The sequence below is a fragment of the Mustela nivalis genome, assembly GCF_964662115.1.
Source record: "Mustela nivalis genome assembly, chromosome: 9".
Lineage (NCBI taxonomy): Eukaryota > Metazoa > Chordata > Mammalia > Carnivora > Mustelidae > Mustela > Mustela nivalis.
This window is the reverse complement of record NC_139028.1, coordinates 118399389-118425355: the sequence shown is the minus strand read 5'-3', so window position 1 is coordinate 118425355 and position 25967 is coordinate 118399389. Positions and strand designations below refer to the sequence as shown.

The window sequence follows — 25967 nt, the reverse complement described above, 5'->3', positions numbered from 1 at the left end:
TAAAAGCTTCATGCCGGGGCCCTGGGGGTGGGGCGGGGATGGCTGCCAGGAGTGAGCAGGCCCCGGAGTGAGCAGACACGGGAGGGAGTGAGCAGGCCCGGGAGTGAGCAGGCCCCGGAGTGAGCAGGCCTGGGAGTGAGCAGGCCCCGGAGTGAGCAGGCACGCGCGCATTTCCCACCCCGCAGCACGGAAGGCCCCAGGCTGCTCTCTCCGAGGACAGGGGCCAAGTGGGAGGAGTGGACCCCTGCGCTAGGCCAGCCCTGGAGGATGTGGGGGCTGCAGCCGCAGGGCCATATCGAGACCCCTCAAGTGAGCTTAGGTACATCTCACACAGCCTGAATCCTGCCGCAGCCACCTTGCTGGGACTCAGGCCCAGAGACTTCATCTGTGAACCAGGGAGGGGGTGGGGGGGGGGTGGATGCCTCCGGACTCATCCCTGCACCAGTAGGGTGGCCCCTGAGCCCCTGTCCGCTAGTGGGGACACCCGGCTTGTGGGGAGGCCCCAGGCTATAGCCCTGCCTTGGAATTGCATCCCCCAAATCCAGAGCTGTGAGCCCCAGGTGGGGTTCCCTGGGCCCCCTGCCCCCACACTGCCACACCACGGGGATGTGGCCCCTTTGCCCCCGAGCTGCTGGGGGCTCTGCGCAGGCTAGTCCAGTGAGGACCACCGGGGTGGCCCAGTGAGGTCTCGGAGGAGGAGGGAAGCGGAAGAGAGACCTGGGGGCGAGGCTGGGAGCGAGCGGGGGCGGTGCACAGACACAGAGGGAGGCACAGGGAGGGCTGCTTCCTTTTATTGAGGCTGTGAGCAGGGGGCGCGGGCGGGGCTACGACACGGCGGGGTGGGGGCAGTCTGCGGGGTGCCTTCCGGCAGGGGGGCTCTCTGGTGGGCTCTTGGGCGTCCAGTGACCCCACCCCTCCCCTGGGCAGCGGCCGGGGGCAGGCCGGGGACGGGCAGGGGGAGACCTCAGGACCTCCCCCGGCTCCTAGCGGAGGGCGCCCAGTGCACGCGTGAGGGTGTACAGCTCGTCCTGCAGGCTCTCCAGGGACCGACGGACAGCCTGGGGACTGTCCAGCACATCGATGGCCAGCGTGTATGGGTCAAACTTCACAGAGAAGGGGCGCTGGATGCGGGAAGCGTAGTCCCTGGTGGGGGGTGGAGCTTCGGTCACCTGGGGGGCTCGGGGGCTCTGGGGAGGTGGGGGTTCAGGGCCGGCTTGGGGCAGGAAGGTGGTCCCCAGGAGAGGGCCTCCTTCGTCAGTGCAGGACAAGAAAGGCCCGGGCCCCAAAAGCTCCTTGTGACCAACTGATTAGACAAGACGGGGGACTGAGGCCTGCTCTGAGTCGGGGGCAGGGGAGGGACAGGCCTTTCCTCTGCTGGACCCCAAGCCCACCCCACCCCGCTGGAGGCCTTCCTGGGCTGTGTGCCCCAGAGAGCCCCAGGTCTGTTTCTGTCCCCACATTTGCTTGTAGGATCCAGCCCTCCCCTCCGGTCCACACTGAACACACAGCCTCTGGGACTCAGTTTCCCCCGTTGGAAAACAAGGCTCTTTCCGAGGGTGAGTGAGTGGGAGGCATCGGGCTTTGCCCCGCCCAGACGCCACTGGTCATGCGCCCTCAGCCCCAGCCCCCCCCCTCTCTAGGCCCCCTGGGCTTCCTGCACCCGCCCTCAGCCACCCCTGCCCCTCCTCCGTCCCAGCGGGTGGCCCCGCTGTTCTAAAGGCGGGAGGCTGGGAAGGGTCCCACACACCCTTCTTAGAAAGGTCACACTCTGCCTCCTCAAACCTGGCCCTGACCTGGCCACTGGTCTGGCAGCTCACCCCCTCCTGCCCCCGGGGACTTTTGGGGGTCCTCCTGTGGGAGGGGTGTGCACACACGGTGCTGCTTGCCGGCTGGCCCTGTCTGGCCCCGTCTGGGAGTGGTGGGGAGGTTCTCGGCCCTGGGAGCCCCGGCCCACCTGAGCTTGCTCTTGGCGTCGCTGAAACTTTCGGACACAAAGTACACGGACTGGTAGGTCTGGTCCTGGTACGGCTGCACGGCTACGGCGTCGGGGTCAAAGGCCCGGATCTCGGGCTCCTCAGACAGGGAGTGCTGGGGGGAGGCCGTAGGTCACAGGACCCCCACACCCCAGGCCTGGAGGGAACGGGAGCACCGCGGCCTGACCCCACACCCTCCCGCCCAGGGGTCCTCTCGAGGCCTGGGGACTGTGAGCGTGGGACAGGGCAGGACGAGCTTCCTCGGTGGTCCCTGGCTCCCACCTCCCCGGGAGCCCCGGTGGGAGCGCCCTTCCAGCCTGCGGCCTCGGCAGGGGCCCGCCTCACCAGGAGCTCCCCGTAGGAGGACAGCAGCCCGGCGCCGTAGGCTTTCACCTCACCATCCTGCTTGCACAGCCCGAACTCCACCGTGAACCAGTACAGCTGGTGGGGACACACGGAGCTTCGGCACAGACGGCCGCCACCCCGGCAGCCCACAACACTCAGCCCTGCCACACCCCCTCCCCTGGCAGGGCCCAGCCGGGCTCCGGGGCTCACAGTGTGAAGGGGACACTCCCTGGACAGAAGTGGGACCTCAGTCCGGAAGGGGTCCCCCCGCCTGAACCCGGGTGTCCTGAGCACCCCCCAAGGCCCTGCCAGGAAGGCACCCACCGTGGACAGCTTCTCAATCTCCTCGTCGGAAGCCCCCAGGGAGGCCAGCCCGATGTCCTGTGGAGGCAGGAGGCAGGAAGGATCGACTCAACCCACCCCTGCGTGTGTGCCCGCGTGGGCAAGGATGCTCCAGGGGCCTCCTGGACACTCCCCAGAACGCAAGGACCCTCTGGGGATTCAGAGACCCTCCCAGGATGTGGGGATCCTCCCAGGATGCCGAGATGCCCCTGGAATCCAGGGACCCTCCCAGGAGCAGGCAAGGGGCCAGGACCCTTCTCCGCGGCTCTTCAGGCAGCCAGCAGGTGGCAGCACAGGCCATGAGACTGCCCAGCCCGCTCCCCGCCCCCACCCCGCCAACAACCCCTCCTGAACCTCCCCCCACCCCACCCCACCCCCGCTCCCCATCTTCTCTGCACCATGGGGGCTGGCTCCTCATTTTTATAAGGTGGTTTTCCCAGAATGGGACCCCCCACCCCTCTATTCCAGGATGATACCGTCCCCCTGAAGCCTCTGGGACCCAGGTAGGCACCGTCCAGCCCCAGAGGGGCTCGGGCATGGTGCCAGGGTGGAGGGGCACGGGGCGGGGGCGCGGGCAACACCAATCGATGGCCCCCACAGTGCCCAGGCCCCAGGCCTGGACCACAGCGGCCCCCACCCGGCGCCTCTAGGACACACCTGGGAGAATTGAGCAAAGGTGCGGTCGGCCAGCATGGGCACGTGCCCCAGCAGCTCGTGGCAGCAGTCCCTGTGGGAGGGGGACAGGGGTGGCACTGGGGGCCGGGGGCCAGCAGCCCAGCCCCCGCACCCTCCCTCCATGCTCCGTGGGCTTGGTGCCAGGCACCCGCCGTCCTGTGGCGTGAGGCCAGCGGCAGGTGCACGGCAGGGCGCGGGGGCAGGGCGCACTCACGGCTCGGGCGAGTGCATGGGAGAGGACCCGTGCCGGATGTACTGTGTGCACTGGAACACTCGGAAGGCCAGGCTGGCCAGGAAGTCCCGGGCGGACAGCAGGCCGGCCACCGGCCGCAGCTGGAAGCCTGTCCGCTCTGCAGGGACCACGGCGGGGGGAGGGGTCAGTGCGGGCTGGGGGGCACCCCCCCTCCCACGGGGCTCTCCCCGGCAGCGCACACACCCTTTAGGAAGCGGGACACGTCCTCCAGCTGGGGGATGCTGTCCTCCCGGTACCCGCTGAAGCGTTCCAGCAGCTGGAAGGCCTCCAGGTGCTCGCGGCAGGCGTGGGTGACGTACAGGCCCTTGAGGGTGGTGTAGACCTCCTTCCTGCGGGCGAGGGTCTCAGGCCTCAGTGCCTGCTGGCCCGGCCCCTCCCCACATCGGGCAGCCCTCCCTGTGGGAGCTCTGCTCTGCCCCCTGGGAGGCTCTTCGGGGGCCCCCACTGCCAGCCTCTTGCTGGGCCCTGAAGACCCTGGCCGCCAGGGGCTCCGAGGGATAGAGGGCCATGGGGACACCCAGACCCAGCAGCAGCCTCTCCTTCCAGGCGGGTGGTCAGGGCCTTCTCAAGCGGCCCTCCCTGTCCCCTCCGCCCCAGCAGGGGCCCCAGGGTCTTACCAGGTGGCGATCTCCTCAGCCGTGTACTCCACACGGGGAATGGGGTCGCCACTGCAGACAGGGCCTGTGGTCAGCGGGGAGCCCGCGGGGAGCCCTCGGGGAGGGCGAGCAGGGGGCGGGCAAGAGGGGCTCGGAGCCTCGGCAGCTGCCTGCTTCACTCAGCTGGGACTTGGGAGCCCAAGCCAGTGACCACAGGGACGGTGCTGGTGACCAAGATGGCCCTCACCCTGCTGCTGTGGAGCTCTGGGGTGGGGTCGGGGTCCCCGAGGGCCTTACTGCTTGTACTGGAACGCGATCTCCGCGATCAGCTTCCGGCGCTGGCGGTACGCCTGGTCCGAGAAACCCTGGCCAGAGTGTCCGCTGTGCTCAGGAGGCTGCCAGGTGCCCCTTCCCTGCCCACCACCCCCTTCCCTTCCTGCCACACTGGCGGGGTGCCTGGGGGCTGCCGCTGAGCTCCGCCTCAGTGGTTCAGCCGGGAGCCGGCAGACAGGCCGGCGGAGAGATGCCCCATCCAGGCGTGGCCCAGGGCCCATGCTCGCTGCCCTGGCCAAGGGAACAAGGACACAGGCGGCCCAGGACACAGGAGGCGCAGGGGCACCAGCTCACCGGGTGATCCAAGTCCAGGTCAGGGTCAAACTTGGTGACCAGATGGTGGCACTTGTCCAGTTCGGAAACTTTCCTCGGGAACCAGAGGACTTCGTGGAGGACGGAGGGAACAGGGGCCTGAGTGAGCGTCAGGCTGACCCAGAAGCAGCGTCCCCTGGGTCTTCCTCAGGGTGAGCGGGGACGTGCGAGCTGGAAGCTCCCCGAGGTGCCCCGGCCGGCTCACAGACAGGCCGAGGGCCTGAGCCCGCAGGGGTGGGGGGACCCCGGCCGCACATATGGTCACCCCAGGGGTCCGCTGCCGGAGCCTCCGCACCCCCGTCTCAAGGTCACGGAAGCAGCCTCACCCTTGTTCTCGCCGGCGCCACGCACGTCCTCCGCCACCCGGCGCACGGAGCTGAGCAGGGCCGGCAGGTCGGCGCTGGGTACCTCGCAGCGCACAAAGTACTCGAGGTGGGGGCCCCCTGCCCGTGGCCTCTGCGCGGGCCGGGTCTCCAGGTGGTGGATTTGGGCTTCAAACGTCTTAGGGAACAGAGACAGAGGGAGAGAGAGAGAGAGATGGCGAGAGAGACAGAGATGGGAAGAGATAGACAGAGACAGAGAGAGGGAGAGACCACGGGCCGCTCCCACGGGGCAGCTCCCACGGCCTCGCCCCGCCACCTCGCCCCGGACACCCTTTCCCAGGAACACGCCGGCCGTCCTGCGTCCTCCGGTCAGAGCCTGTGACCGCGGAGGGCTCACGGCCGGGGGATGGGGTTTTGTCCACTTTGTGTGATGGGCGTCAGCCCTGCGGCCCCTCAGCCCAGTGTTCCGGGAGACATGACATGTCCCTCAGCCACACCCAGACCGCCTGAGTCCCCAGCCGCTGGCTGCAAGGTCCGCCACCCTGGTGGCCGGATCACGGACTGGGGGTGGGCCCTGGACCCCGCTGAGGCCCCCGTGCCCTGGGGGCTCCAGCCCCTGCTCAGCACCAGCCTGGCAGGAGCAGTCCGCTCCCTGCCACCTCCTGTCTGTCGCCCAGCAACGAGGGCACATGGGTCTTGATGGGCCCTCGGGCCACTCGGTTGTCCAGGAGCTGGAGTCCAGCTCTAATGTCATTTGGGCGCCTGTGCCCGGAACCTGTGTCCCGCCTGGCCCGGTGTGACCCAGACAGCGGGTACCATCAGCCACCACATGAGCGGGAACCCATCGAGGCAGGTGGGGGAGGGGACCCCAACTTTCCAGGCTGCCCTGCTGGGAGCCACACTTTCTCACCTGTGCATCACCCTGTGTGTGACCCAGTCGGGGAGAGAGGGACAGAGGGTCAGGCCTCGGCTCAGGGATTTCCCGAGACCGTGAGGGGGACTGTGAGGACCTTGGGACCCCCAGAGCTCTCGGGGGTGCAAAGCCCCAGGCCCAGAGCTCCTGGGACCCTCTCTACTCACGGCCTTCAGTGGCCCCGGGCAGCCGTGCTTCTGTAGGAGTCCCGTGGAGGGGAAGCCATGTCCACACCAGCCACACGACCCCTGCCAGGCTCACCTCAAAAGCCTTCACGGCCCGGGACAGGGACGCGGTCTTGGCGCCACGAAGGGTGAAGAGAAGGTTCAGCGTGGCCTTCCCATCCTTGTCCTTGAAAACTGCAGCCTCTAGGGGGTCCCCGGGCTCTGAGGAAGCAGCGGACGCAGCCTCGGCCTTCTCTCGCTCCTTGCGGGCGTCTTCGATGAGGCTCTGTCGCCGCCCGATGAAGCGCGGGGACTGTGGGGACAGGACATGCCCAGCTGCCCTGCACGCGGCCACCGGTTCTGACCCCTGGTGTCTCTGAACACCTGCTGTGTCCATGGGCGGAACTGGCCACCCAGGCCTCACCAGCTGGGGCACAACGAAGAGCCTGTCTCCCCCCGATGGCGGGCACAGCCAGGAAGATTCGGGGCCACGGCACAGGGGCGGGGTGACTGGGGGATGTGCCCGCAACACCCACGTGCTGCGTGGCCTCTGTCCCCGGCCGCCAACCGGACGAGGTGACGGGCGTGACTCAGGGCCCTGAGGTGGACACCAGCCAGAGCACTGGGGAGGGCAGGGAACGTGGGACCTGGTTCCTGGGAGAGAACCAGGTCGGGGAGTGCCTGCGAGGCTGGGTGGGCCCTGGGAGCTTGCGGGGGGGCTGCAGTTCCCTGAGCAGGTGGTTTGCAGAACCCAACCCTGTTTGCATTTAAGACGTAGAAACAAAGCCCATCTGAAGTGCGTGGGAGCTGATTTTTCTGGCACAACCCTGAGGACACACAAGACCACTCTTCCGGCCCGAGGGTCCTCCAATCCCCCAGTCTCCTGGAGCCGGGGGTGCTGGGCACAGACCTCCTGCCCTCGGGGGGGCCCAAGTGCTGGGGACCGTCCTGGGGGTCAGGGGTCCTGGGGTGGCTAGGTCGGGGAGGTGGGGTTCAAGACAGGAGGTCACAGGTGGGCATGAACAAGTGGCCGGTGGACAGGTGGATGGTGGCGGCAGTCGCCCAGGAGCCCCGATTACCCTTGGGCTCGGGATTGGGGTCTGACCCTCTGTGTGGCCAGCACCTCCCCCACGGAGCTGCCGCCCGGGCCCAGGACACTGTCACACACACACCAGGGAAGAGCCCCCCTCAGAGCTTTGACCTCCCCACAGTGGGGCGGTCAGGGGGCGCCTCCCAGCCGGGGCAGAGCAGGTGCTCAGGGCCAGGACCCCCCCCTCCGTGGCCAGGTCTGGGGCGTCATGTGGACCCCGAGTCCAGGTCCCCCGCCAGCCTTCGGGGAACACCTCCGTGCTTCCGGCCCATGCTGGCCATCGGGCCCCGGCGGCTGCCTTACCATGATGGCTTCGGCCTGCTTGGCGTCCAGCTCGGAGACAGCCCTGCGGAAGCCCTTGGCCTGTGGCGAGGCGGCGTTGGGAGTGGGCATGGCGCCGGCGTCCGTCCGGGGCTCGCCTCCACCAGCCCTCTGCCGGGCGGCCTCTTATAGGCTGAGCTGACGTCAAGGCCCCAGTGGGTCCCCCACCTCCCACCTCCCCGCATCCTCCCTGCCGCCCGAGGGAGGCGGTGGGCGGGAGCGAAGACGGGAAGACGAGCTGGAGCAAGGCTCTGTCCCATTAAATCTAATTGCAGCCCCGCCGGAGGCACCCAGCAGGGGCAGCGGCCCTCGCTCTGAATCATCGCGGCTCCAGAGGACGGGCTCTGCCGGGCTAGGGACAGCTGGGCCCCCTTCGCTGCACGCCCTGTGGGCAGGCAGAGGGCACACAGGGAGGTGCTGTCTGGGTGCCCAAGAGTGCACGTGGCAGGCGGCCCGGAGACCCCCGAGAAACCGGCTCGAACCTCAGATGCCGGGACCATGTCTGCTTTCCCAGAAGGCTCTTCACCGGGCTACGAGCAAGGCGCCCGGCCGGCTTCCCTCCAATGCCGCCCACAGGAGCGCCGCGGGTCCCTCGTCCCGTTTCCCGGGGCCGGGATCCCCAGGCTCAGCCAGTGAGACATGGAACGTTCCAGAAGGGCCGGTCCCTCCAGTGTGAGGAGCCTGGGAAGTAGAGGGAGGGACATCGGTGACAACCGTCCCCTGGTCTCTGTGTCCCGACTCCTCGGGCCAGCAGCCCACCCTCTTGAGGCCCACCCAAGGACCCCCGCCTCCCCGGGGCCCCCCACTCTGACCATTTCTCATGCCAGGAACACACCCGTCCCCGAGTGCCAAGGGTCCTGGTCCCGGGGCCGGGGGGCCAGGAGGGGAGCCTCTGCGTCAACCTGCCAGGGACAGCTGTGGGCCGCAGGGCAGGGACATTTTGGCCAAGACCTCCGGTAGCTCCTAGGCGATTTGGAGACAAGTTCCTCTTGGGAAAGGCGCTCTCTGGAGGCGCGTCTCCTTGGTGCCCTGGGCTCTGTGGGGTCAGCAGCGACAGTCTAGCCAGAGCCTACCTGGGAGGTGTGTAGAGAGAGGGGGAGGACCCCCCACCGGGACACCGCCCTGCCTGACGGGGCTGCCGCAGGAGGTGCGCCTCCTGCCGTCGGGCAGACCAGGGCGATGGCTCCCGGACTCCCCGTCCTTACTGCCGCCGGCAGACCAGGGCGATGGCTCCCGGACTCCCCGTCCTTAACCCCCACAGGTCCGCTCCTGGCTGGCCACCCCTCTCCTCCAGGACCTTCCCCCAAACTGGTCTGACCCCGGTGCTTTCTGACTTCCCCACCCTCTTTGGCTCCCCGCGGTCCTCTGGAAGCAGCTGGGGAGCTGCGTCAGTGCAGGGGACGCGCCTCCTCCCAGCTCCCCCTGCTGCTCTTCTCACCCGCGGCTATCCCCACTTGCTGCTCCAGGAGGGCCTGGGGTTCTATGATACCCAGTGTGCCATATTCACCCCCTTCTTCTCCTGGTGAGCTCCTATGCATTCCACAAAACCCAGCTCAGCCCCCGTTCATCCTGTGACGCCTACCCTTTCTTGTTGCTGATGTTAGCCTCCCTCCTCCACTCCCCTGGCTCGTTCCTCCTCCTCTGCAAACACCCCGAGGCCAGGACCCTGGCTGCTGGGCCCCCTGTATCTCTTGGTGCCTTGTCTGGGCGCCGGCCTGACTCATCGCCTAGGCGCGGGGCTCAAGGGCACGTCTCAGCAGCCGCTGCTGCGGGGGACCAGGCCCCAGCAGGTCTTCCGTGGGGATGTCTGTATACCCTGAAGACACTGGAAGAATTTGCTCTGAGACCCCCAGGGTGCGCCCAGGGCCAGGCTCTACTACCCCAAGGCACTAACCCAGAGGCCTGTCCACTCCCACTGCCCCAGCAGCACCCCCGAGCCCCTGGGGCCCCCGGCCAGCACGCAGGCCTCCTAGAACTCTGAGCAGGCTCTCTTCCGCCCCTCCAGGGTGGGCTGCCAGGGACTCCTTAGGGATGCGGATGCAGGCCCCCAAGTTTGCCCAGGGGGCGCCGGGCAAGGGGGGGTTCAGCGCCGCCCAGGACGGACGAGCAGCTGAGTGTGGATTTAACCTTTCGGCAAATGTCTTCTGCTGACACGAATATTGTTTTTTAATTCCTTTGCCTACCTGAGCCGGCGTGGGCGTGCGCGGAAGCTCCGTGGGAGCTAAGCTTCCTTCCCCGGGGCCGGGTGGCCGTGGGCAGGAGGGCAGAAGCCGCGAACACCTTCCTGATGGGCACCCTGCGCCCGCTGGCCTCTGGCTTTACCCCGCCCGGTGTCTGTCTGTCCACGCACACAGGGGTCCATCCTGGGAAGCCTTTCTCCCACACTCCCGCCCTGCAGGGCTGTCCAACCACACTGGGCTCCGTCTGGGCCCCTCCTCCACACCCTCAGGTCACCCCGGGCAGCATCTTCTCTCCTGGCTAGACACTGTCTCGTCCTCGAACCTGCCCACGGGCTCCCTGCAGCCGGGGTCTCCCGGGCTCAAGCCCAGAGGGAGATCTGCAGCGCCTGCCTGAAGACAGCTGAGGCTTCCATAGACCCATTCTGCAGACGGGACACTGAGGCCCCAGGCGGGTGATTTCTCTGGGTGCTGCAGTCTCTCAGGCCCAGGTCCACCAGCTCCCAGACGTGGTCCTTCTGCGGATGCAGGGTCTCGGGCCACATGGGGAGGGATCTAAGGAGCAGACGGAGACCAGCGGCCCCTGCCCCACACCACTGCAGAAGAGGCGGGCACCAGAGGAGGACACGGGGTCCCTGCAGCCAAGACAGCTCTGGGCCATGAGCGGGTCTCGGGGTGGGGGCAGGGTGATGAGCAGAGGGGTTGGGGCCAAGGGCGGTGCAGGTGTGCTCTGGGGCCTCATCAGGAGGAGGGACCAGCCCCTGTGCAGCCCCCCGCCCCTCCGGTCACCCTGAATGATCAGAGCCATCAGGCCGGGCCCTCGGGACAGGTGCTGAACTGGGTGCTGGCTCTCGCGGTCTCTGCACCCGGGCCCCCAGAGGACGTGATGGCCCATGATGACAGCGAGCGTCTCCCTGGCATGGACCAGGCCCCGGGCGTGGGGCAGGGGCGGGGCTTCGGGGCTGTGGGGCCTGTGCGAGGGCAGGGCTGCTCCCCCACCCGCAGGGCACGCTGCCTCATCTCCTTCCCCAACCACAGGAGGGCGGGGTCTGAGCTGCAAAGAGGAACTGAGGGGGGCAGCTCTCTGGGGTCCTCACGCGGGGGCTCTGCAGGCACAACCATCAAAAACCACCTGCCAAGAGTCTGAGGTCCGCGCTCCCTGGCAGTCCGGGGCCAAAGGTTGCTTCCACGGCGTGAGCCGGTGAAGTCTTTGTTAGTGGGACTCGTTGGTGTCCTGGGAGAGGTGCATGCCCATGGGACACATGGTCCCGGGGCCCAGGGCATCCCCCTTCCCAGAGCCCAGAGCCTGGGACCGGGGTCCCTGCTCCCGGAATACAGGCCTGCAGGGACCGCACCACACCCCTCTGAGGCCTCGTAGGGCACTCAGGGTGTCATGCAGCCCTGGGCCCCCGTGGACCTCGGGGGCTGCGTCCCGTGCTTCCTGCCCGGGGCCACCCACCTCCAGCTTTGCCCAGCGCAGGGGCTCTGGGGCCTTGCCCCACGTTTGGGGACAGGCCGGGGAGCAGTCGCCCACTTTCCCCCAAGCTGGAAGGAGACCCAAGACGCCTGTCACACCAGCCCTGTCAGAGCTGAAATGTCAGAGCAATTAGCTCTAACGAGGCCATCGGATGGAACCGAGCGGCTGGGCGAGCCGGCGCGCGGGGGTGGGGGCTGGGGGGGCCGCACAGCAGGTCGAACCCAGAGCCGCTGTCCCACGGTCGATCGGATGCACTCAGGATAATTGGGCATTTGGAAGTCAGACCTGCAGGAAGAGACAGAGGGGGAGTCTGCCCTGTCTCCCCTGCCCCCTCCCCCACCATGCCGCCCCGGCAGTGACCCTCCTGGCTCCCCACCCCAGACACTCCTGCCAGGCCCCAAGGTCCACGGCTGCCTCCTCCTCCAGGGAGACCTCCCTCCTGCTCTTCTCTGAGCTCTCTTCCCATGGGGGTGGGGGGCTGGGGGTTGGGGGTTAGGCTATGCCTGTCAGAAGGCTGGGCTCCTGGCTCAGGGCTGGCAATCCACCTCTGCGGGGGAGGGGGGGGGAGTCTGGCTCTGCCCCCTGTCCCATCCCCATGGGGAGGAGGGACACCAGGTCCCACTGACCCCTGGGATTAGTGCTTTCAGGACTCTGGAAAAGCGCTCCACACCTTCCCTAAGAGTGCCTGTCCTAGGGTCCTTCCAGCCAGGGCCGGGAGCAGGGCAGGCAGGCTGGGCACCCCCGTGCGACATGGAAGGGAGGGCAGGACCGAGTGTGATCAGACCAGACCCCGCATGAAGCGGGGAAGAAGGAACCACAGGATGTGCCGAGGCCCAGGGGACGGGCCGGGGGCTTCCAGGCAAGGGGAACCAGGTGCCCAGAAGGTCCCGGGACCAAGGAGGGGAAGGGTTGGAGGAAGGGAGGGAGAGGACGGAGGGCAGGTCCCAGAGGCCCCGGAGTCAGGCGGCCCCGGCCCGCGAGAGGTGTCTGAGGGCTCCGGGACTCCCAGCCCACAGAGCAGCCTGACTCCTCCCTGTCCGCGCGCCTTCGAGGGGCAGATGCTGACCGCACGCCCGACTCCGGCCGAGGCCACCTCCCAGTGCCTCGCAGGTGCCGCACGGCCCTGAGCGCCCCCGGCCACACGCCTGCCTGGGCTCAGGACCCCACGCTCAGGAGCTCAGCCTGTGACTCCAGTGGTCCGTGCATGCGTGTGCCCGCGGGAGCGCCCGCGCTCCAGTCCTGCGGGAGCCGGTGCATCCCTGCGGCGGGCCACGGGGGCTCAGAAGGCCTGACCGGCCACGGCCGCTGACCCAGGGGGCAGCTCCCGGTTCCACGCCACGGTCGGGGCCTCAGCCTCCTGCTGGGAGCTCTGGGTGTCTCGGGGTCCCTCCCTTCGACCCTGCTTGGTCCCCCGCAGTGACTCAGCCGGCCTGCCGCCCCCTCCCACCAGCTCCCAGTCAGCTGACAACCTAGCGGCCCGCTGGAGACAGGAGCAACAACGTGCTGTTCTCATTACTCACGGGGGTGGGGGGGCTGTTCTCATTACTCACGGGGGGGGGCACAGCTGGGTTTTGACATCATGCGCGCTGCCCCCCACCAGCCCTGGGGTCCCAGTCACCTGTCCAGGGCCGCTGCTCTGGGCGGTGAGGGGCTGCTCGTCCCTTGACCCCGCCCATCCTACCGGGGGGTTGGTGGGGGAAGCCAGCTTCCGGCTACGTGCCTGCCCGTCCGGGCTGCATTAACAGAGGCAGAGGGGCCAAAACTCAGGAGGAGACAGAGTGCTTGGCTGGATGTACCCAGAGCACAGCAGCTGAATGTCTCAACTGAACATCAGGACAGCCAGTGAGGGTCCTGGGGGCCCCCAGGCTCTGCTCGGCTCCACTTACTCAAGGCACCTAGTGCCTCCTTGGCCCTCTTCCGGCCTACCTGCTGGAAGCACCCAAGGGGCCCATGTGTCTACACCGCTGGGCCCCCCGCACCCCTGCCGTGCTTCCTGCACCCTCCACTGGTTCCCCATCCACCCGCGGCCCCACGAAGGCTCACCACCTGCCTTCCCAGCTAGGGAGGGCTGGGCTGCCCCTGCCTGCTCTCTGTCTTGTTTCAGTGAGTGAGGCGTGCGGAGCTGCTCGGAGGGCCGCCTTGGCCCCCTGCACTGACATTTTTGGGATGGAGCTGTGCGGACCACTCCCACCCTGGGGAGTGCGCTGGTCCCCAGGGAGGCTCAGGAATGCTGCTGCTCAGAGGCACACATCTGTCCTCCTTGTCTGCCTGCAGGAGACCCGTCTTCCTCCCTCTGGCTCTGTGCAGAACGGGGGCCAGGGCGCCAGCTACATGTGAGGCACAGAGAGAACCGCCTGCACTGGCTGTCCCACCCCATCCTGCGGGGAGAGGAGCCCCGTCGCTTCCCTAAACCCACCTCCCCCCGCCGGAGTCTTCCGTGGGCAGAAACGGCTCTGGCTCCCGCTCGGGTGGGGACCTGGATGTGTCCCCCTCCTGGGCCAAGCTCAGCTTCCTCCCCCAGCCTCCCCCGCAGCAGGCACCCTCTCCCTGGGGGGCAGGGGCAGCAGAGCTGAAACAGAGCCCCCCCCCCCAGCTGGCTGCAGTAACCCTCAGCACTCCGGGCTCCCTCCGGCAGCAGGCGCTTGCCAGTCTGTGCCTCCCGCTAATCCAGGGCACAATCCCCGCCCCCCCCAGCTGACATTTGCAGGCTGTGCGCTGCTGACCCCCGCTCGCCCGTGATATTTAGACACGGCTTATCTGCGCTTTCTTATTCGTGATGACTCTGGGGCCCAGGATGAGCTCCTCCGACAGCCGCAGCCCATCTCGATCTCGGGTTTCCAATAAACTCGTCCTGGCAGAGCCGGCTCCCTCCGGCCACCGGCCACCGGGCGCGGACCCCGCCCCAGACCAAGAGCTTGCAACAGCTTTCCTGTGGGGGCCACGCAGGGCCTCAGCTCCCACCCCAGTGTGGGGACCACAGAGCCGGCAGAGCTGAGGCCTGGCTCCGGGATATGGTGCCGTGGGGAGCAGGGGCCAGCGGCACGCACCCCCCACGTTCGCTGGGTCACCCTACAACCCTTGCCTGGGTGCTCTTTGAGAACACAGGGGCCCTTGCAGGTCTTGTCGTTGGGACGGACCTTCCAGCACTCTGGCTCTTCGTGTGTCCTTGTGGGTGCCACTGTCCCATGTCCTAGCCCCGACACAGCGGGCCCCAGGTGTCTGTTATATGACCGAAGGGAGAGTTTCAAGGGGCAGCAGGGCAGCTGGTGACGAGGCGGGGTGCTGGCGTCCCGGTGGCCGGGGAGACTGCTGGGCCCTCGCTCCTGACCCCTCCGGGCATCACCTGGAGGCTGCCCGGGGACTGCCCCACACCCGCCCGCCGCTGCCCTCCCCATGCCCCAGGCGCACCGCCCTCTCAGTCTGCGCCGGGCAGGGTGCCCAGAGGCCCCGCGGGAGGCCCAGTGTGGCTTCCTGCCCGCCCCGGCCACAGCTGTTCTCCAGCCCAAATGCTCTTCGAACTATTGGTTTTGAAAAAATAATTATTTTTTTTTAATCATGGTAAAATACATATAACATAAAAACGACCATTTAACCATCTCTAAACCCACAGCCCCGGGCACTAAGCACGTTCGCACTGTTGAACGGCTGTCCTCACTGTTCATCCTCAGAGCTATCCAAGTTCCAAATAGACACTCTATCCTCCTGAGACACCGACGCCCCTCCCTCTCGCGGCCCCGGGGACCACCGTCCACTCTCTGTCCTCCGGAGACTCCGACGCCCCTCCCTCTCGCGGCCCCGGCGCTCGCCGTCCACTCTCTGTCCCTGCGAATTCGGAGACTCCAGGGACCCCATCTGGGTGGGATCCTGCAGTGTTTGTCCCTCTGTGTCTGGCCTGTTTCACTCCGCGTCACGTCCCCCAGCTCCATCAGCTGTGGCCGGTGTCAGCGTGTCCCTCCATGTTCAGGCCGAGGGACAGTCTGCAGTATGGATGGACCATGTGTATCTGTGCGTCCGTCAGTGGACGCGGGGGCTGCTCCCGTGGGTCAGCGGCTGTGAACACGGGTGTGCAAATGTCCACACGCGTCCCTGCTTCCTGTGCTCTGGGGCAGCCCTCGGTGGCGGGACACACGGAAGCTCCGTGTTTTACCTCGGGGGCCTGTGGTGCAGGAGGGTTTTGGTTTCAGTACATCTGCATTATGGTGTTTCAGTTACAGAAGCAATAACAAACTGTCCTTTGGGCCCATCCACACAAGTGCGCGCGCACACACACATACACGGAAAACCAGGGTCCCCAGGGCACGGACCCCCTAGTGCCCGAGAGCGCAGGGCAGGATGGTTCTCAGGCTCTCCTAGGAGCCCGGCGTCTGCCCGTGTCCGCCCCGCACACCGTCATCGCCAGGAGGGCGGGAGGGCCACGTCCCGCCCAGCAGCCGGCGTGGAAGACAGGGTGTCTCGCTCAAGTCCTGGGCGTGCGGTGGGACACGCCAGAACGTCCTTCTCGCGCTCCCTGGTCACTTCCACCTGTTGCACGACCGCTTCCTCCGTCCCTCTCATCCCCGTGGGTGCTCGTGCCTTCCGTGCCGAGATGGGCAGGCGGAGGACCCCCGCGTCTGACCGGGACACTCTTCCTGTCCTGCCAGAACGCTTCCCCGCGCCCGGCCCGTCGGCTTCTTTGTGGTCAGAATGTCGGCCCTTCTCGCCGTGGCCTTGGCCACCTGGGCCATGTCTAGGAGCCCCGGCCCAAAGGGAGACGCGTCCCCTCAAGGGAAATGCAATCTGCCCCACTCCCCGTGGCAGCTCGGGGGACCCCGTGTTCCCGAATCACCGTCGCCCCCTGATTCTGCGTTCGGATGAGAACACCGCCACCACCGCCAGCGGCTGCAGAGTGCAGGCCAGAGCCTCGGCAGGATCTTCCGGATTGGGGAGAGCAGTCCCGAGTCCAGTCCCGAGTCCCCATGGACGTGGCGGGGCCCGTCACGGGGGGCACGACCTCTTGGGGCGGATACCAAGATTTCGATGTTTATCAAGAGGGTCAAGGGTTATGAAAGGCAGAGAAACTCCATCAGGGTGACAAGCGTTGAGATAGACCAGACGCATCCCCCAAGACACGGCGGATGGAGCCCCGTGCCCCTCTCTCTGCGGGGGGGAGGGGGACCGCCATTCCGGCCCCCCTCGGTCACGTGAGAGGCTTGACTCTGCCCAGACCGCCTGGGACTGCGCCCGGGACCCCCAGAGCTCAGACTGTCTGGGGGCTCGGTCTGGGCGGCCGGTCTCCAGGCCCAGCAATCACCTTTCCGAGGACACCAGAGCCCAAGGCCTTTGCTGCAGAGAAGGAGCTGCAGAAACTCGATCCACCTTTGCAGACGCCCACGGAAGCAGGGGATCAGGGACGGACGGATCTCACGGGTTCCGGCTGGGGGGCCACGGGAACTCCAGATGACCTCCTCTGGAGGGAGGACCCCTTGCAGGCCTGCCCCACTATCACCTGGGTGCTGGGGGGCCTGGCTCCTCACAACCTGCGTCTGCCCTTCCTCTGTGCCCAGCATCCCGGCCCCCCTCCCCTGGCCTCGGCCGTACCTGGGTGGGGACCCCTGTAGTGGGGCCTCGCACGCCCCACCTGATCAACCTCCTCCCCGAGGCCCGCACTGGCTCGTCGGCCTGGGCCAACCCACAGCCCCACAGGCACTTGGGGTCTACGTGGCTTATACCACCGAACCCTGAGACGCACTAGGTGGGCCAGGACCCCGAGCTGCATCTGGAGGCCTCTCCGCTCCTGCCAGCCACTCCTCCCTCCTCCCCGCCAACATCCTCTGACACCGGTGCCCGGGGATCCCACCAAGTTCACTGCCCCGTCACACTCTCACTCAAGCGCCACCTGGGGCTCCCGGGGCCTGTAGGCAGCGACAGCGTGGCCTCGTTGGCATGCAACCCCAGACTGCGCCCCGCCCCTGTCTCTGGAACTCCCCATCCCCTCTGCCTGCACCCCTCCAGCCTGCGGTCCCAGAGGAGGGGCCTCCCTGGACCCCATGAACAGATCCCCAGATCTTTTTGGACGTCAGCTGGAATGGACAAGGACCTCCATCCCCAGGGGCGCTTGTCTTCTAAGGGGCGCCCGCCGCCGCTGCCAGGGGTGTCTGTGGGTGCCCTGAGCACGCGAGCACCCCGGCCGTCCTCCAAATTACAAACCGCCCAGCAGTGCCTCCTGCACGTGTCCCCCAGGAGCGGCCACTGTGGAGGGAGCCGGAGGGCAGAAGACTGAACCTGCCTGAGTGCCCCGGGGGCTGTGCACCGGGGGTCGCGCCAGAGGGGCTCCGCAGAGAGCCTGCTGCAGCGCGTGCCACTGGAGACCACCCGGGGCCAGGCTCGGCGGGCACCGCTCTCTGGAATCAGCTCCTCAGGTCAGCGTCGACGATGTTCACGCACATGGACACACGTGCGCACACGAACGCACACACACACGCGCGCGCGCACGCTGGGCACCCTCCGCGCGGGCTGCTGGGGAGGCCCCTCCCCCGGGAGCCTGGTGCCTGCTCTTGTGAGCCTGTGCGTGGGCATCCACGGCTCGGAGCGGAAAGGGCGCCCATGCACACAGGGATGGGCTGACTTCCACTTCACACTCCTCGGTCCCAACTGGCCAGCGTCCCCCGGGGGCAGGGAGGGCTGAGCTGGGGTCAAGGCTGTCCTTCTTGGCCACCTTGGCAGAGCCAGCAGCCCCTCTCTAGGAGCCCAGGTGGGCACGGGGCACACAGGCCCACCGTGGGGCGCACAGAGACACACGCCCGAGGGGCCCTCCCTCCATCCCTGTGGGCTGATCGCTGTGGTCCCCAAGGGTGCCAAGCCCCGGGGAACCTTATCTCCCAGCCTAGACCCTCCCTCCCAGACAGTGGAGAGATGCCTGGGGCGGAGGGCCCAGTCACACTGCCCAGCCCAGCCCAGGGACGGAGCGGCAGAGATGCTCTCCGCCCTGGTCTCATTTGCAGGCAGAGAGGGAAGGAAGAGTCCTTCCCCATCAGCCCGGGGATGCTCCTGCCCGGCACAGAGGGCAGAGGCGGCCGCCCAGCCTCCGGGAACCGGCGGTGCCTTGTGATCGGATTACGAACTTCAAACCCGAGCCAGGGCGGGCACAGCCTGGGGGCCCCGCGGGGGAGGCAGAGCCCCGTCCCTCCAGATGGCCAGGCTCCGTTTCATTTCCTCTGCACCGAGAGCGTCGAGACCGTGTATTGATTTTGCGATAATGGCTGTTACACGGCAGAGTGACTAGAACGAGAGAAAACAAGCAGCGAGGGGTGAAGGGCACGGGGCGCGGCCGCCCGCCCTTCCGCACTCCCTGCCCAGGGCGTCGTCCCGAGCATCTTGGTCCTTCCTCCCCTCCTCTGCAACGGTCCCCTCCAGCTCTCCCCCTCCCCGCAGCGGTGGGCCACGCCGTCTGCCCACGCCAGCCCTGCTTTAAAGGGTGCAGGGTGGCCAGGGGGAGGGGAGCATGGCCCGGGGGGTGCGGCCGAGCAGAGGCGCCCGGCTGACATCCCAGAGCGGCCCTGGCAGCATTTGGGAACGCGCCCCCCAGCCCAGGCCATATCTGCGGAAACGGATCCCTGTAATAGCAGAGAGGAACGTCACTGCTTCTCTTATCTGTCCACCATCGAGCCTGGGGCGGCGGGCGGCCCAGCTCCCTGACTCCTCACACGCACACCGCAGAGTAATTGCAGGGACATGGAAATCTAGAGGCCCCCCGGGGCTCTGCTCGTCTGACGGGCCTCATTGAGGGGGGACGCGTAACGGCGGCGGGGCTCCACGGCAGCAGAGAGAAGCAGGTGCCTGTCCCAGGCGTCTGCACCATGGCCTCCAGACTCCCAGCTACTGGACACCAGGCTGGCCCCGGAAAGGCCACAGCAGAAAGAAACTGAATTTCCCACCAGGTCCCTCGGTTGCCGAAATTTTCTCCGGGCACTGGGAACCCTTTGGGAGTCGGGCCGATGGGATGTTTGTGGCTTTATTTTTGTTACCGAAGAACAAGTTTTAACTGATTATCAGAGTCATCCACGCTCATTCGGAAAACCGCACAGATGCAGAGACGCAGGGGGAGAAAAGGACAGGTTATCCCTCCAGGGCCCCTAAAACAGAAAGCAGGCCCCTCCAGGAGCCCAGGCACACCGGGGCGCCCTGTGCAGAGACCCCAGTATGCGGCCGCGGTAAGAAATCTTCCTGGCGTGAGACCCCAGCTCAAGGCAGTCGCTGTGCCCGGGAGGGACTCAGCTCTTCGGGCCTCTTACTCTTCCAGGCAGGAGGCGAATGGGGTCGTGGTGTGTCCCGCGTGGCCATGCACAGGGCTCCAGGACGCTGGTGTCTCCGTGACATCTCTGTGGCCCTAGAGATCTAACCACCCCCCCCCACCCCCGCCACTGCGGCACAGAGGACCAGTGGTGCGCGGCAGCTCCATGGCTCGGACAAAAGGGACCTGCGCTCCATGGGCCGCCCCCTCCAGGCTGGGACCTGACCCTGTCTCCGTGGCCAGGCAGCGAGAGGCCCCCACCCCCAGGCCAGGGCTCCCACCATATCCCACACCAGAGGAGGGGTTTCCATGTCCCAGAGGACGGGGCAGAAGCTGAGGCTCCGGGCACTCCCCGCTGGGTGGTCTGCTGCTCCTGGTGCAGACCCCGTGGGTGGCGGGCAGCCTCCTGGGTCACCTCCCTCGACAGCAGGCCTGTCGCCAGCTCCCACTGCACTGGGGCTCTCCCGGATGGAACAAGAAAGCTCAGGCCCTCCCAAACTCAACCCTGCTTGACAGGGGCGAGTGGAGGGCAGGGGGCACCTTGCTGGGCTCCAGGGACCCAGGCAGTCTTCCTCGGGGGAGCAGCCTCTAGGCCGAGATGACTCAGCAGCAGGGTGCACGGGCCGTGGGAGACAGGGACCGCCCACTGCCAGCAGGGACGGCAGGCCTCCCACTTCCACGGTGACAGCCAGCCCAGCCCCTGCCCACCCAGGGCCCAGGAAGGCCATTCTGAGCTCTCCTGCCCCCAGCACGGGGTCTAGGGTCCGGGGTTCAATGCCCCCTGGCAGGAAGGAGGCCCGGCCCCAGGCCCGCGGGCTGCTCGCAGGCCAGACAGGGCTGTCCCCGACACTGGGAAGAGAGAAGGCCTTGCTCAGCCACTCCGGTATGGACCTCGGGGCCTGACCCCCATGCAGGGGCTCAGCTCGCAGGCTGCGGTGGGAGTCGGAGGGGAAGCGGGCGGGCGGTGATGGCTGGGAGCGAAGGCAGCCAGCCCAGGGTCCCGGCACCCCCAGCCCGCCCCCTCCGGCAGCGCTGGTGCGGGCGCACGCGCACTCTCTCCCGGGCGTGCAGCCTGACCTTGCCGCGGGCAGCGTGGAGCCGCTCTGCCTCTCCAGCTGCGCCAGGCCGCCCTGCTTTATGTCACCCTGACAGGTGACTCTGCTCTGCCACCAGGAGTCGGGGCCGAGGGGAGCTGGGGAGAGGAGGAAGGACAGTGCGGAGTCCTGGGGTCCAGGGTGGGGCAGCAGGGACTGCAGGGAAGGAGGAGGGATGGGAGGGAAGGGGGCGCACGGGGCAGGGCGCGAGCTCCCCTCCTCCTCCTCCTTGCGTGGGGGCGGGGGGGGGGGGCTGCAGGCCACGAGGAGGCTCTGCTTCACCAACAGAGCCACAAGCGCCCGGAAGGGAAGCGGAGCTCGGCCGGCGTTGACCCCGACCCTGCCGTCTGCTCACCACCTGGGCGTGGGCTCAGGGACACAGGCCCCTCCTCATGTCACCAGCCTGGGGCCCTTTGGACTCAGCCCAGGGCTTCTCCTCAGGCAGAACAGCAGACCCACCCTGGTCTCTCTAGGACCCAGGACCCTGCGCGCCCAGGGACCCATCCAGCGGTGGTGCTTCTGGGCACAGCTGTGATCTGTGGACTGCGTGTGTCTGCGTGTGCACTCACCTGCGAGCACGTGTGTGCGTGGGGGGTGTGTGCGTGTGTTTGTGTCTGTGAGCGTGCACGTCCATGTGTGAGTGCCGTGGGTATGTGAGTGTGTGCGGCTGTATGTGTGCGAGTGTGTGCACATGTGTGGGTGGGTGCGTACCTGTGTGCACGTGTGTGCGTGGGTGTGTGTGCGTGCGTGTGGCTACGCACCTGTTGTGAGAGGTGGTGATGCCTGCAAGGGAGCAGAGGCCGGTCCTGGGAAGGGAAGGGGCAACAGACAGGGGAGCCTCGGGGTCCTGGTCCTCCGTAAGCAGCTGGGTCTGGGATCAGCCCTCAGCCACAGTCAGCACGGGTCGGGGGGACCCATCTGTGGCCCTCTCTGGGTGCTAGGTCCTATGTCCGGTGGTGGTGGTGGTGGGGTGTCCCCATGGAGGGAGGATGGGGTGTTTCTGGGGGGACTGGAAGGTCTGCCGTGGGGTATCGTGGGGGGCATGTGTGGAAGTCTCTGCAGGGAGGAAGGTGAGCCCTCTTGAGTCTGTGGGGATGAGGAGGGGCGGTGCTTTCTTGGGTGAGCACGCTGGGGGCGGGAGGTGAAGGGGACTGGGTGCTCAGACCCTCCCGTGCTCCTGGAGCTTGCCCCGTGCACCCCCACACCTCTCAGACCCCCGCTGCCCAGACCGCATCCACCGGACCCCGGCGGGCAGGGCTCCGGCCACGCTTGCAGCCACAGGCTCCGAACAGACGGGGCTGCGCACGCTCCAGCTTGTGCCCGGCAGTGCCCCTCGCCCGTCCAGCCTCCTCTTGCTTCGGGGGCTGCAGCTTTCCTGGGGCGGTGACACGCCGGGTTGCTTCTGCCAGGCCACGAGAGTCCCTGGTGGTGCGGTGGCCCGGAGACGCCCTGACCGCCAGCTCTTTCCCTGCAGACTGGCTCCCCCACGCGGCCGTCTGGGGCATCAGCTCCCTCCCCGCCCGCCCCTTGGTGGTGGGGGGTCTGGTTGAGAAAAAGGAGGCAGCCTGCCTGGGGAGGGGTCCAGCAGGTAGCTGGGGGCGGCGGAAGCCTGCAGTCCGTGCAGAGATGTCTGGGCTCCCTGGCAGGGCCCTGGGCCGGCTAGAGGGGTGGAGGGTGAGGGTCCCCATTTCCCAGATCCGGGGCTACAGGCCGGACTTGTAAACCCAAACACTGGAGGTCAGTGGGCGCTGCTTTCCAGGCTGGGGCCAGCAACACAGGTCAGTATGTCACAGGTGTCCAGCCAGCCCCGGACAGCTAGGAGGAGCGAGGGGCCGCCCAGAGTTCTCTGAGCCAGGAGTCCGGCCCTCCCTCAGGGCCCACCACTCCCTCTGGGGTCTGCCCGGCCCACCCACCCACCACCAGCCATCCAGGCATTTTCGGGGCTTTACAATCCGGTGGGGGCCCTTATCACCCCCACGTGACTGATGCGGAACGGGGTCTGGAACAGCAGTGGCGGGGGTAGGACCCGGGGCTCTGGACTGCATGGGGCCAGGCTGCCTCTGCCACCACCGGGAGGCTCTCGAGACTCCTGCCTGGTTGGCGGGAGGCGTCCGCTCTCGGCTTGTCAGGCCACCCCATCCGCGCTGGGCAAGGCCGCGGCGGGCCTGTGACTTTCCGGCCCACATGCGGTGGGGGCCGGGCAGGGCCTGATGCCGGCGGGGGTCTCGGTCTGGCCCCGAGGAGGGAAGCGGGCCATCTGCGTCCCACCCGCAAGCCCGGGAAGTGTAGGGGCCACTCACTCGGGGCACGAGGCTCTCTGTCTACAGCGGGCTGGGCGCCCAGGGCGGCAGGCGTGGGCGGTGTGGCCTCGTGCTCCTGCCCGTCTCTCTGCCTGTCTCTCCGTCTCCCGGTCTCTGTGTCCGCTTCCCTCTCGCGTACACAGACACACCATACGGAGGAAGATGAAGGTCACAGGACCTTGGAGCTGGGCGGCCGTGTGACCGGGCGGCCACACAGGGGAGCCCTTGCCCCGTGTTTGGAATCTGCAGGCCGCACTGGGGAGGGGGGTGTTGCTTCCTGGGGATGGGAGATGAGAGCAAGGGTCAGAGGTCAGCAGGTGCCAGGGACGGGGGAGTGGGACAGGGTGGGGACTCGGGTCTCCATCGGGCTGCTGTCAGGGAGCCCAGGCTGGCCCCAGGACTGAGGAGGAGCGGACGGGACCCCTGAAAGGCCGAGTGCCGGCCTGTGACTGGGGGTCCAGGAGTGGCAGGGGGGGCAGCCGGGGGGACCACTGCCCACCAGGCCCAGGTGAGGCGCCGGCGCCCAGAGCCCCCGCCTCAGTCCGCAGCCCCAGCCTCAGGAGACACTTCCAGGCAGAATGGCGTCATTCGAGCCCTCAGGAGCAGGCAGGCTTCCCACTGGGATCCCCACAGGTGGGGATGGGGGTCCTCAAAACGCCTCCCCAGCCCCATCTTGTAGCTCTGGCTCTCCCCTATGGCCATGGTCTGGACTAGGGGTGTCATAGGCTGACAGGGGCCAGGCCTGAGGACTGGCCCCCCCCACGGCCACACACACACACACACACACACACACACACACACACACGGGCGCGCGCATGTGCTGCCCTTCATTCCAGAGGAAGGGTAGAAGCCTCAGCCCACAAAGACAGACCCCAGGCCCCAGGCTGTGAGGGAGGGCTGGCAGGCCTCATCTGGGGACCAGGAGAGCCCCATCGAGGTTGCCCCCATGCAGAAAGTGCACCTCTCTCTACAGCACCCTCCAGGGGAAGGCTGTCTTCAGCCCCAGGGTAGGGAGAGAGGGCAAAGCCGTGGCGACCTTTGCCCCCACTCCGACCCCTCCCCCCACTAGGCCCTACAACCCTTTTGCAGCCAGCAGTGGGCCTGGCCACCGGCTAGAAACGCTGGGCCCAGACAGATGACCGGAAGCTGCCTGGACCACCCGGCTGCCTGCTGAGCCCTCTCAGCCCCAAAGTGCCTGTGCCAGGGTCCCCCTCCCAGGTGTCCAAGGTCGGCCCAGAATGGACCTCACAGACACATTCAGGCAGAAGCCCTGGCCACACGGCAGCGAGGACCTGGCCAGCTCTGCCGGGCCCGTCTGCCCTCGGCCCCCTGATTGCCACAGACAGGTGGCCCGGAGGGCGGTGGGCATGAGTGACCGCAGCAGCTGGCCGAGGCGCGGTCCTCGCTAGCCCAGCACAGCTGGCACGCACAGGCAGATACCACTCGGGGATGAAGGAATCAGACCCCGCCTAACCCCAGGGGCTCCCAGCCGGGGAGCGAGAGGGCAGAGCCCCCAGGAGCACAGACCGTCCAGGTCTCTGAGCCCGCCTGGGAGGGGCAGGCCCGTTGGAGAGCCCAGAGCAGGGAGGAGGCTCAGGCAGACCCCAGAGGACCCCTTACACCTGCCTACTTGGAACACCCTGGTCCTTGCTGGCCAGTCGGCCCTGTCTCCACGGGCCTCGCTGATGACATGCCCTACCCCACACACCCCCTTGCCCCCATCCCCAGGGGCCAACAAATGTGTGCATAGGCATCTGTGGGAGCTCCCTGCCCCACACTCGGAATCTCCAGTGTCAGGGCCCTTCCCTCCTCAGCCGGGGTTTTCCTGAGCCTGGAACCCTCTGGATTGAGCCTCTGGCCAGCTGGGGACCCTGTAGCCGTCACACCCACCAGTGAGGAGCTGGGCCCGCCCACAGCCTGGGAGTCAGCAGGACCCCAGGAGCTCCTACAACTGCGGCTACTTGTGGCCAAAGTTCAGTAAGCCACTGAACAGGGCCTCAGGCCCATTCCCGCACGGCTCTGCTCCCAGGGCCGCAAGACCAGAGCTGGGTCGCGTGTGCATGGCTGGTGCCCAGAACTGCCCAGCTGGGTGGACTGTCTAGTCCTCCTCCCACTCCTGCGCCTCCCACCCGGAAGCCCAGAGTCCCCACTGTACCCCAGTCCCTCGATCGTCCAGGGCCGGTGGGAGCAGGGTCCCCTGAGAAATTCACATCCCCCACCCCCACCCATCACCCATCCTGGCCCAGGACTGGAGAACACCTGACCTGGGGTCAAAGCCTCTGTCTGTGCCCGGCACCATCCTGCCTCCTGCGACCCGGGCACACATCTCCTCCTCCCAGCCTCTCCGCCGGCATCTGCCCACCGGCCCAGCACGAGCCCAGCACCTGCCCGTCCTCACATGCTCACTCAGGCACAAGCAACCCCACACAGTGCAGAGGGGCCACCACGTACAAAACCCACGTGGCATCTGAGTCGGCCAAAACCCCAAATTATCTAATCCTTTAGGAAGGTGAAAACAGATAGTTTCAAAGCAAATGGATTCATACAACCGTCCAAGTGCTTTCGAATACTTTCATTCATTCAGATTCCTGGGAGCCCGCTCTGAACCGCACCTTGTATGCGCACAACTATAGAGCCAGGTGGACTATGGCTCCCACAAGCTCACGATTTAATAAGAAATGTTGTGTTTTAACTCATGTCTGTTTGCTTAGTAAAAGTGTTGAGATTTAATGGACAGCTGGGGGGGGGGTGAACAGATGGACCCCTGGATGGAAACAGGGAGGGAAAGAAGGAGGGATGGAGGATGAGTGCATGGACGGACGGACGGAAGGATGGGTGGATGGACAGACGGACGGATGGATGGACGGACGGACGGACGGACGGATGGATGGACGGACGGACGGATGGATGGACGGACGGATGGGTGGATGGACGGACAGATGGACGGACGGATGGATAGACGGACGGACGGATGGATGGACAGACGGATGGATGGATGGATGGACGGACA

At 67.1% G+C, this 25967-nt stretch overlaps 1 protein-coding gene across 1 annotated transcript; it reads right to left on the bottom strand.

Moving 5' to 3' along the window:
• Positions 1 to 838: 838 nt before the first annotated feature.
• TH (tyrosine hydroxylase) lies at positions 839 to 7767 on the bottom strand. The gene is made up of 13 exons (XM_082749520.1): positions 7623 to 7767; positions 6327 to 6542; positions 5156 to 5330; positions 4812 to 4900; positions 4482 to 4549; positions 4206 to 4256; positions 3772 to 3917; positions 3550 to 3685; positions 3318 to 3387; positions 2643 to 2699; positions 2319 to 2414; positions 1955 to 2088; positions 839 to 1143 (listed from the first exon to the last, which is right to left on the bottom strand). Exons 1-13 carry the CDS (start codon positions 7710 to 7712, stop codon positions 984 to 986), a joined length of 1488 nt encoding a protein of 495 aa, XP_082605646.1. The 5' UTR covers positions 7713 to 7767; the 3' UTR covers positions 839 to 983.
• Between the last annotated feature and the right edge of the window lie 18200 nt (positions 7768 to 25967).

Bases quoted from the DNA above. Each gene is read 5' to 3' on its own strand.
- TH (XM_082749520.1), bottom strand. From the start codon at position 7,712: ATGCCCACTCCCAACGCCGCCTCGCCACAGGCCAAGGGCTTCCGCAGG. The intron at 3,388-3,549 runs GTGAGTGCGCCC...CCCCTCCCACAG, and splicing joins CCCATGCACTCGCCCGAGCC to GGACTGCTGCCACGAGCTGC. The intron at 2,415-2,642 runs GTGGGTGCCTTC...TGTCCCCACCAG, and splicing joins AGATTGAGAAGCTGTCCACG to CTGTACTGGTTCACGGTGGA.